This window comes from Salmo salar, chromosome ssa02 (genome assembly GCF_905237065.1).
Source record: "Salmo salar chromosome ssa02, Ssal_v3.1, whole genome shotgun sequence".
Taxonomy (NCBI): Eukaryota; Metazoa; Chordata; class Actinopteri; order Salmoniformes; family Salmonidae; genus Salmo; species Salmo salar.
Window position 1 is genome coordinate 78,632,789 of NC_059443.1, and position 12,017 is coordinate 78,644,805.

General features: G+C 45.0%; 1 protein-coding gene across 1 annotated transcript in view; it reads left to right on the forward strand.

Moving 5' to 3' along the window:
* The window catches only part of LOC106595473 (zinc finger protein 721), a 28,784-nt gene extending 21,323 nt beyond the window's left edge, over positions 1-7,461 (forward strand). Inside the window, exons 4-7 of the mRNA XM_045710550.1 lie at positions 81-165; positions 355-1,370; positions 4,440-4,695; positions 4,898-7,461. Of these exons, the coding sequence (XP_045566506.1) occupies positions 81-165; positions 355-1,370; positions 4,440-4,695; positions 4,898-6,618 (3,078 nt within the window). The 3' untranslated portion in view covers positions 6,619-7,461. The remainder of the gene's footprint in view (positions 1-80; positions 166-354; positions 1,371-4,439; positions 4,696-4,897) is intronic.
* The last annotated feature ends 4,556 nt before the right edge of the window (positions 7,462-12,017 follow it).

Here is a 12,017-nt window from a genome sequence, read left to right on the forward strand (position 1 = left end):
AAGATTAATGCTGCTGTTGACATATTATATTGAATGAGTTGTCTGATTATTAATCCTAGGCTTGTGTTGACCAAAACCAGGTTAAACCCACAGCTGTAGAGGAGTCTAGTCTCAGTCTAGTACTGGATGTCAAAGTAAAAGAAGAGGAGGAAGATCCTGCTTTTGGTGAGTTCAAAGGTTAATTTGTTATTAAGGTATGGGTTAGCCTACACATTCAAGTTTACTTTATTTTAGGAAATATAAATAAATGGTGTATTTCCAATTACCCAAATTAAGAAACATCTATATTATTGACAGTCTCAAATCTTCACATATTTAAGGTGCTTACTTATCCATACTACCTCTTTACCACAGCAGAGAGACCTGACCATTGCTCTGACAGTGAGGAGAGTCCCTCTACATTAGGAGAACCTGACCAACACCAGGAGAACAACAAAGCTCTGGGCCCTCACATCTGTTCAACGTGTGGAAAAGAACTATCCAGCTCCTATAAACTAATGCTACACCAGAGAACACACACAGGAGAGAAGCCTTATGAGTGTATGGTGTGTGGGAAGGGCTTCTCCCAAGCCGCAAACCTGAAGACGCACCAGAAAGTGCACAGTGGAGAGAAACCGTACCCCTGCTCTGACTGCGGGAGCAGATTTACTCACATGGGAGACTTGAAGAGACACCAGTTGTTGCACTCGGGTGAGAAACCTTATAGCTGCCCCGAGTGCGGGAAGAGTTTTTCTCAGTTGGCGCACCTGAAATCTCACCAGCAGACACACACAGGGGAGAAATCTTTCCTCTGCGCTCACTGTGAAAAGACTTTCTCCACTGCTGCCAAGCTGAAGAACCACGAGAGAGTGCACACCGGCGAGAGACCTTACTGCTGCTCCTACTGCCCCAAGCGCTTTGCTCTATCTGGGACACTGGTGAAGCATGAACGACTCCACACCGGAGAAACACCGTACCAATGTGGAGAATGCGGTAAGGGATTTGCTCAACTGGTGTCCTTGAAGATACATGCCCAATCACACACTGGAGTCAACTTCTACAACTGTTTCCATTGTGACCAGAGCTTCTCCACTTCAACCAAGCTGAAGGAACATCAGAGAATCCACACTGGGGAGAACCTGTACCAATGCACCGAATGTGGGAAGAGTTTCACTATCGAGTCAAAGCTGCTGAAACACCAGAGGGTTCACACTGGAGAGAAACCGTACCAGTGCTCCAGTTGTGGAATGAGGTTCTCGCTCTCTGAGAACCTACTGAGACACCAGCGTAACTCTTCAGGGATCTGTGGGGCTGTGAGCCTTAATCAGGCTACTGGGAGTGGGATTCTACTTCTACAAGATGCTGCTGTCTTCCAGAATATACTGGTCAAGGTCGGTGGAAATTATTATCCTATCAACCAAACATTTGTCCAAGTTGCAGCTAATCTTTTGTCCTTTATATAGGGCCAATCTTTCACCTTTAATTCTAAAGGCCCATATCCCAGACACAGATGAAGACTAGCCCTGGACTAAGCATTAGCCTAGTGGTTAGAGCCTAGTGGTTAGAGCCTAGTGGTTAGATCCTAGTGGTTGGAGCCTAGTGGTTGGAGCCTAGTGGTTGGAGCCTAGTGGTTGGAGCCTAGTGGTTGGAGCCTAGTGGTTAGAGCCTAGTGGTTAGAGCGTTGGGCCAGTAACCAAAAGTTTGCTGGATCAAATCTCTGAGCTTACAAGGTATTAATCTGCCGTTCTGCCCCAGAACAAGGCATTAACACACTGTTCCCCGGTAGGCTGTCGTTTTAAGTAAGAATTTGTTCTTAACCTCTATGGGCTAGGTGGGACGCTAGCGTGCCACCCGTGGTGCACTCCATCAACAGCAGGTGCATTTCAAGAGCGGCAAATTTGATTCCAAATAAATGTCAAAATTCAAATTTTTCAAAAATACAACTATTTTACACCATTTGAAAGATAAACATCTCCTTAATCTAACCACGTTTTACGATTTCAAAAAGGTTTTACGGCGAAAGCATAAATTTAGAGTATGTTAGGACAGTACATTTACAAGAGTTGTGTGTAATGTTTTGTCAAGTCAAAGACAGGGTCACCAAAACCATAAAACCAGCTAAAATGATGCACTAACCTTTTACAATCTCCATCAGATGACACTCCTAGGACATTATGTTAGACAATGCATGCATTTTTAGTTCTATCAAGTTCATATTTATATCCAAAAACAGCGTTTTACTATGGCATTGATGTTGAGGAAATCGTTTCCCTCCAATAACCGGCAGTCAAGTCAGCGTCACAAATTAAATAATTAAAATTAGAAAACATTGGTAAAATATTATATTGTCATTTAAAGAATTATAGATTTACATCTCTTGAACGCAATCAACTTGCCAGATTTAAAAATAACCTTACTGGGAAATCACACTTTGCAATAATCTGAGCACTGCGCCCAGAAAAATACGCGTTGCGATACAGACTAGACGTCATGTTGGGGAGATCTAAAATCGAAAATACTATGTAAATAATCCATTACCTTTGATTCTCTTCATCAGATGTCACTTCCAGGTATCACAGGTCCATAACGAATGTAGTTTTGTTCAAAAAAGCTCATCATTTATGTCCAAAAATCTCCGTCTTGTTAGCACATGATCTAAGCCAGCCGGACTTCTCGTCATGAACGAGGGGAAAAAAATATATTTACGTTCGTTCAAACGTTGTATAGCATAAATCATTAGGGCCTTTTTAACCAGAACATGAATAATATTCAAGGTGGACGAATGCATACTCTTTTATAACGTATTGGAACGAGGGTACCCAACATGAACTCGCGCGCCAGGTGTCTAATGGGACATCATCGTTCCATGGCTCTTGTTCGGTCAGATCTCCCTCCAGAAGACTCAAAACACTTTGTAAAGGCTGGTGACATCTAGTGGAAGCAATAGGAAGTGCCAAAATATTCCTCAGCCCCTGTGTTTTTCAATGGGATAGGTTTAAAGTCAATACAACACATCAGGTATCCACTTCCTGTCAGAAAATGTCTCAGGGTTTTGCCTGCCAAATGAGTTCTGTTATACTCACAGACACCATTCAAACAGTTTTAGAAACTTTAGAGTGTTTTCTATCCATATATAATAAGTATATGCATATTCTAGTTACTGGGTAGGATTAGTAACCAGATTAAATCGGGTACATTTTTTTATCCAGACGTGCAAATGCTGCCCCCTAGCCCTAACAGGTTAACTGACTTGCCTAGTTAAATAAAATAAAAAATGTACAAAAATTCTCAATGCAGGACTGTGGTGCAGCAGGGCCAAGCCTGGATACCAGCTGAGCGCGGTCCCCTTAACGAGGGTGTGGCTAGTCCTCTCCTGCAGCTTTTGGCTAGTCCTGTTGACTTGATGATTTTGTTAACTCAATTTTAAAGTGTGACCCTGTAGAGCTCTGGAAAAGCCAAGATTTAATCAGCCTTTTATCTTAATAAAAGCCAGTCTGTTTGCATCCCGCTGTCTCCTTCACCTTTGAGTCTCATTGACTCTGCCCGACCCCCTAGACAGTGTGAAACCACTTGCACTGTCACAAGAACACAGAAGTTTAATCTGTATTCTGGTAAGTGACTCCAATGTCTTATCATTCTGGTGGCCAGGGCCTAAAATTAACATCAACCATCTGCCAAATGCGGGTAGATTTTGGCTAAATGTATTTTTCACAAGCCACGTTGGCGGGTGGTCAGGGCTCCACAGTGCCAGCATTTCACTTGCTTTTGTGAATATAAATAGTCAAGTATGATCACATTTATAGTCAGGTATGATCACAATTATAGTCAGGTATGATTACATTTATAGTCCGCTATGATCACATTTATAGCAAAGGAAATGCTGCAGTAGCTGTTTTCAAAGTATTGCTGCCATTTTGTTTCTTAAATGGAAAATGAATCGCACAAAGTCCAAGAACTGCGACTAATATAGCCTATCCCACCTCTTGCTGCGGGCTGTGCGCACGTGAAGAGCTGAGTAAAATATTCATTTTTAGAAGCGCTGCGCACAGGTAAAAAAGTTGGTCTAATTTACTTGAAAAGAAAAGTCTACTGAAGTGTAACTTTGTCCTTGTGTTTCTTGGCTATTTACCTGATTTTGTTCACAAGCTAGTTTGGTTTTTCAATGTTTGAGTTTCAACCGCCAGGGAAGAGAAGGTAGAACTTCTACTAGTCAGACTCAATCTCACAGGCACAAACATGACTCGAGTCCCGTTACCACGGTAACCCACCGCCCTTAAAGGGGTCACAAAAAAGTGAGTAATAAATGTATTGTGTTTTGTTGGTGTCATTTAAGCAGAAAATAAATATTTTAGCTGGTAATTTTTTTTTGTGGCTGGTGGACCAAAAATAAAATTTTAAGGCAATTTGAAACATTTTAATTGTTTTTCTCCATCCTAAATAAACATTTATTTTCTCACCAGGCTGGACACAAACCCACAGAGTCCCTGCCTTCTGACCAGAGCCATAGTGAAGCCTCCACTCAAACTGCTGGGATGACTGTTAACGTTAAAGAGGAGGACCGAACACTTGGACTGAAGATTAAAACTGAAGAACTGGAGGAGGAGGAGGAGGAGGAAGAGGAAGAAGAGGAGGAGGAGGAGGAAGAAGAGGAGGAGGAATTTGCTGGGCTGATTAATTCTGATGGAGAAGAAATGGACTGGGATCCTTCTCTTCTTGGTAAGTTGAGATGAGTTTGTGAGACGGATAAGTTTCCAAAAATGCCCAGGTTTTTCAGAAATCCTGGTTGGAAGATTCCCGGAATCAGGAGGGAATAAACAGGAAATCCGGAATACTCCAGACAGGATTTCAGGAAAACCTGGGAATTTTTTCTTGACTTGTCTGCTGCTTTGTTTAACCCGTTCCAAATTTTTTCACGCAGGATATAATCCCAATCAGAGTTCTGACATTGAAGAGAGTCCCTCTACATCAGGAGTACCTGAACATCACCAGGAGAATCACACCGCTAAGAGCTCTCACTGCTGTTCAGTGTGTGGAAAAGACTGCCAAAAATTATCGGCGCTACAAAAACACATGAGAATTCACACAGGAGAGAAGCCTTACCCCTGTACTTTGTGTGGAAACCAATTCCGTGAGAAAGGACACCTGAAAGCACATCTGAAAACACACACTGGAGAGAAACCTTACCACTGCCCGACCTGTGGGATGAAGTTCGCCCATTTGGGAGCCATGAAAATACACCTGCTGACACACACCGGAGAGAAACCTTACCCCTGCTCTGTGTGTGGGAAGAGTTTTACCCAATCATCACGTTTGAAGCAACATTTCCGGACGCACACAGGAGAGAAACCTTACTCCTGCTCTGTATGCAGGAAGAGTTTTGCAAGACCAGCAGATCTTAAAGTACACCACAGAGATCACACAGGTGAGAAACCTTACACCTGCGCTGAATGTGGCCAGAGCTTCACCAGTTCCCACAACCTATGGAAACATCAGAAGACCCATCTACCACCTGGACTACCACCACCTGTTGAGTTTGACAACCACAACCAAACACCTGAGATGAATGCTAAAAACGAGGGACTGAAGGAGGAAGATGAGGAGGAGGAGGAAATTGGTGTTCTGATCAATTCTGATGGAGAAGAAGTTGGATTGGACTTGGATCCTCCTCGTCTCAATCCTCTGAGTTCTGAGGAAGAGGAGAGTCCGTCAACATCAGGAGAAACTGAACAACACCAGGTGAACCACAATACAGCTCTGAGGTACAGCTGCCATGTGTGTGGGAAGCAGTTCAACCACAAAGGACATCTGCGAAGACACGAGAGTGTACATTCAGTTGAAAAACCTTATGGTTGCTCAGACTGCGACAAGATGTTCGGTTCCACCATAGCTCTGAATAGACACAAGAAGTTACACAGAGAAGAGAAACCTCACACTTGCACAGTGTGTGGGAAAGGTTTTGTTCAACTGTCACGTCTGAAGGAACACTACCCAACGCACTCGGGAGAGAAACCACACTGCTGCTCTGTGTGTGGGAAGCGCTTCACTACTGCGTCGTACCTCAAAACGCACAGCAAAGTCCACCTGGGGGAGAGTCCTTATACCTGTAACATATGTAGGAGAGATTGCCAGAAGTTGTCCGCATTCAAGTTACACATGAGGATCCACACAGGAGAGAAGCCCTTCAGTTGCTCTGTGTGCGAGAAGCAGTTCACTCAGAAAAGACATCTGCAAGACCACCAGAAAGTACACACTGGAGAGAAACCGTACCCCTGCCCCCACTGTGACAAGCGGTTCAGCTTCTCCTCAGCCTTGAAAAGACACCAGCAGTTACACACAGGAGAAAAGCCCCACTGCTGCTTTGTGTGTGGGAATAGTTTCTCTCAAGCAGGGCGCCTGAAAGAACATCTACGGACGCACTCGGGAGAGAGACCTTTCTCCTGCTCTGTCTGTGAGAAAACCTTCAGAAAAGCTTCTGAACTCACGATACACATCAGATCTCATACAGGAGAGAGACCGTACAGCTGTGCTGAATGTGGTAAGAGCTTCACCAGTTCTATGAAGCTGGGACGACACAAGAAGATCCATCAGAACACAAACACTGAAGAGAATCTGACTAAAGATGTGAAGAAGATTCCATGAGTATTGATGATGATGAAGAAGTGGAGGCTCCCTCCGCTGTTAGTGGATGCTAGTAGGGTGAAGAGGAAGAGGAGGAGCCTATACAGTTAGTGGATGCTAGTAGGGTGGAGAAGGGTGATGATTGAGAGTGCCGCCTGGTGACCGTTGGTCTCCTAACGAGGTGCCGGTTTAGACTGGGAATGATGAACAATGATGACCTCATAATGTACAAAATATATCTGCACACTGATGCATGTTTCCAAGAATTGTATTTTATTTTAAGTGAGCAAAGTTTTTGTGAAAGGTTAATGGTTTGAAGGTTAAGCCAATTTGTATCAAATACATTTAAACTATAAAAAAAGCATGAAAAGGTGCAGACTGAACAGTATAAAGCAGATAAACAACATACTAATACACAATCAGTCAATCCAGCGTCAGAAATTACATGAGCAAACTAGCTGGTGGTATCTATAAACATTTTAATAAAGTGATCAATGTTCTTTCTATTTTATTAAGGTTCATTCATGTGATAATATGCTAATTATGCAACAATCCAAATAGTAGGTTTGTAGTCCATAGAATAGCTCTTCTTCCCTGTTCTTTACACTTACAATAACTTGTCTTTTAATATCAATGTTCATAATCTTAGCAAACGATGTTAGTTATTTTAGAAAGTCGAGATTGTTCAGAGTAGGATATTGCTGAAAGAAGTGTGTGTGTGTGGACAATCATTTCAGAATGAGGTGTTTGTGGAATATTGATATGGATAGTATGTCATAATCATGTTACGTGATGTCATAATCATGTTACGTGATGTCATAATCATGTTATGTGAACAATGGAAATAAAAGTATAGATAGTGAATGTGCTAGTCCTTTCATTGTCCAGAGTCAGCACGTGTTGTTAATGACATTTACATTATGGCATGCCGCTATTACAACACCGCTCAACATATGTGGTTTCTGGTTTTAGTGGAGAGGATGTAGCCTTGTACAACCACCCAGAGGTCTCGGGAGCTTGCATTCTGATTTGCTACAGCGGTAATCAGTCTGGAAATGCCATGTGCAGGTGGCGTCATCCTGCATCATGCTTCCGGGGTCCTGTCCCCACATAATCTTTTTTGAATGGGCTTTGACAATTCTATCATCAAATTTGTGAAAGATTATAAACTTGGTGGTATATTGGCCATATACCACACCCCCTCGGGCCTTATTGCTTTAATATACCAAGGCTGTCAGCCAATCAGCATTCAGATTATATTCTTGTTTGTGGATGAATGTACTTCTCCCAGATGCATTTGATGATGTTTTTATAATGAAAACCATTCAAAACTCCTACGAAGGTGAATAGACTACAAGGCTACTTCCTGGAAAACGACAGATCACTTTCATACCGTATACACAAGGCTAGCATTGGAAGGGCGAGAAGTGTGGGGGATGATCAAGAGGATGAGTGGGGTCAGAAGGGATAGGATCCCGTGTTGACGAGTGGGAGGATATGGCAGTAACAGATGAAAGTGGAGACGATGGCTAAAGCGTTTCTCCTCTGTCAGAAGGAGAGAGAACGAGAGGGGAGCACCCTACTATGGCAGAGATGAAGAGGGCAATAGGCAAGGCTGGGTACATTTTTTTGTACCTTTTATTTTGACAGGGAGTCAAAGCTGAGACCAAGGTCTCTTTCCCAGATGAGCCCTGGATAGCACCACAATACACATCAACACATTCAACTACATATTTCAAATACACGTTATTATACACAACAATACATGAAAAGCAAAACGCAATCATAAAAAACAGCCTGTCTTCAGTAACAAGGTCACCTAGCAACCGTCTGAAATACCTTCGAGGCATTAGAAGAGGCATCAGACAAGCCAGTTGTCTCGGGTCAACTTCACCTGAGCAGGATGAGCTGTGCTATGACATGTTGGCCCGTTTCCGTGACGAGGCGCTGGATAATGTCATGGAGTCTGTACTGGAACGAGGGAGTAGTGGTGCCAATCCAGAAGCCAGGGGAGCAGCCAATGAGGGCAATCAAGCTATCGGTCAATAGCCCTAATCATCGTGTTAAGGGTGATTACAGAGAGGCAAACCAACTTTCTGGAGAGTAGGGGGTTAGTATAGCCACAGAATTGAAGGGGAACTACGGGACCCAGTGGTCTGCCTAGAAGCAGAGGTCAGGAAGGCCCAGGTGAAGAAGGGGAAGGTTGTGGCTGTCTTGTTTGATGTGGAGAAGGTGTATGATGTGATCTGAAAGGAGGGGTTGCTAATCAAGCTTGATCTGTTGTAGCTGGAAGGAAGAACGTACAAGTGGATATAGATCAGGGTGGGGAAGTCTCTATCGAGCAGTTACATAGTGGATAAAGGTCAGGGTGGGGAAGTCTCTATCGAGCAGCTACATAGTGGATAAAGGTCAGGGTGGGGAAGTCTATCGAGCAGCTACATAGTGGATAAAGGTCAGGGTGGGGAAGTCTATCGAGCAGCTACATAGTGGATAAAGGTCAGGGTGGGGAAGTCTCTATCGAGCAGTTACATAGTGGATAAAGGTCAGGGTGGGGAAGTCTCTATCGAGCAGCTACATAGTGGATAAAGGTCAGGGTGGGGAAGTCTATCGAGCAGCTACATAGTGGATAAAGGTCAGGGTGGGGAAGTCTCTATCGAGCAGCTACATAGTGGATAAAGGTCAGGGTGGGGAAGTCTCTATCGAGCAGCTACATAGTGGATAAAGGTCAGGGTGGGGAAGTCTCTATCGAGCAGCTACATAGTGGATAAAGGTCAGGGTGGGGAAGTCTCTATCGAGCAGCTACATAGTGGATAAAGGTCAGGGTGGGGAAGTCTATCGAGCAGCTACATAGTGGATAAAGGTCAGGGTGGGGAAGTCTATCGAGCAGCTACATAGTGGATAAAGGTCAGGGTGGGGAAGTCTCTATCGAGCAGCTACATAGTGGATAAAGGTCAGGGTGGGGAAGTCTCTATCGAGCAGCTACATAGTGGATAAAGGTCAGGGTGGGGAAGTCTCTATCGAGCAGCTACATAGTGGATAAAGGTCAGGGTGGGGAAGTCTCTATCGAGCAGCTACATAGTGGATAAAGGTCAGGGTGGGGAAGTCTATCGAGCAGCTACATAGTGGATAAAGGTCAGGGTGGGGAAGTCTATCGAGCAGCTACATAGTGGATAAAGGTCAGGGTGGGGAAGTCTATCGAGCAGCTACATAGTGGATAAAGGTCAGGGTGGGGAAGTCTCTATCGAGCAGCTACATAGTGGATAAAGGTCAGGGTGGGGAAGTCTCTATCGAGCAGCTACATAGTGGATAAAGGTCAGGGTGGGGAAGTCTCTATCGAGCAGCTACATAGTGGATAAAGGTCAGGGTGGGGAAGTCTATCGAGCAGCTACATAGTGGATAAAGGTCAGGGTGGGGAAGTCTATCGAGCAGCTACATAGTGGATAAAGGTCAGGGTGGGGAAGTCTCTATCGAGCAGCTACATAGTGGATAAAGGTCAGGGTGGGGAAGTCTCTATCGAGCAGCTACATAGTGGATAAAGGTCAGGGTGGGGAAGTCTCTATCGAGCAGCTACATAGTGGATAAAGGTCAGGGTGGGGAAGTCTATCGAGCAGCTACATAGTGGATAAAGGTCAGGGTGGGGAAGTCTATCGAGCAGCTACATAGTGGATAAAGGTCAGGGTGGGGAAGTCTATCGAGCAGCTACATAGTGGATAAAGGTCAGGGTGGGGAAGTCTCTATCGAGCAGCTACATAGTGGATAAAGGTCAGGGTGGGGAAGTCTCTATCGAGCAGCTACATAGTGGATAAAGGTCAGGGTGGGGAAGTCTCTATCGAGCAGCTACATAGTGGATAAAGGTCAGGGTGGGGAAGTCTCTATCGAGCAGCTACATAGTGGATAAAGGTCAGGGTGGGGAAGTCTATCGAGCAGCTACATAGTGGATAAAGGTCGGGGTGGGGAAGTCTATCGAGCAGCTACATAGTGGATAAAGGTCAGGGTGGGGAAGTCTATCGAGCAGCTACATAGTGGATAAAGGTCAGGGTGGGGAAGTCTATCGAGCAGCTACATAGTGGATAAAGGTCGGGGTGGGGAAGTCTCTATCGAGCAGCTACATAGTGGATAAAGGTCAGGGTGGGGAAGTCTCTATCGAGCAGCTACATAGTGGATAAAGGTCAGGGTGGGGAAGTCTATCGAGCAGCTACATAGTGGATAAAGGTCAGGGTGGGGAAGTCTATCGAGCAGCTACATAGTGGATAAAGGTCAGGGTGGGGAAGTCTATCGAGCAGCTACATAGTGGATAAAGGTCAGGGTGGGGAAGTCTATCGAGCAGCTACATAGTGGATAAAGGTCAGGGTGGGGAAGTCTATCGAGCAGCTACATAGTGGATAAAGGTCAGGGTGGGGAAGTCTATCGAGCAGCTACATAGTGGATAAAGGTCAGGGTGGGGAAGTCTCTATCGAGCAGCTACATAGTGGATAAAGATCAGGGTGGGGAAGTCTATCGAGCAGCTACATAGTGGATAAAGGTCAGGGTGGGGAAGTCTCTATCGAGCAGCTACATAGTGGATAAAGGTCAGGGTGGGGAAGTCTATTGAGCAGCTACATAGTGGATAAAGGTCAGGGTGGGGAAGTCTATCGAGCAGCTACATAGTGGATAAAGGTCAGGGTGGGGAAGTCTCTATCGAGCAGCTACATAGTGGATAAAGGTCAGGGTGGGGAAGTCTCTATCGAGCAGCTACATAGTGGATAAAGGTCAGGGTGGGGAAGTCTCTATCGAGCAGCTACATAGTGGATAAAGGTCAGGGTGGGGAAGTCTATCGAGCAGCTACATAGTGGATAAAGGTCAGGGTGGGGAAGTCTCTATCGAGCAGCTACATAGTGGATAAAGGTCAGGGTGGGGAAGTCTATCGAGCAGCTACATAGTGGATAAAGGTCAGGGTGGGGAAGTCTCTATCGAGCAGCTACATAGTGGATAAAGGTCAGGGTGGGGAAGTCTCTATCGAGCAGCTACATAGTGGATAAAGGTCAGGGTGGGGAAGTCTCTATCGAGCAGCTACATAGTGGATAAAGGTCAGGGTGGGGAAGTCTATCGAGCAGCTACATAGTGGATAAAGGTCAGGGTGGGGAAGTCTCTATCGAGCAGCTACATAGTGGATAAAGGTCAGGGTGGGGAAGTCTATCGAGCAGCTACATAGTGGATAAAGGTCAGGGTGGGGAAGTCTCTATCGAGCAGCTACATAGTGGATAAAGGTCAGGGTGGGGAAGTCTCTATCGAGCAGCTACATAGTGGATAAAGGTCAGGGTGGGGAAGTCTATCGAGCAGCTACATAGTGGATAAAGGTCAGGGTGGGGAAGTCTATCGAGCAGCTACATAGTGGATAAAGGTCAGGGTGGGGAAGTCTATCGAGCAGCTACATAGTGGAT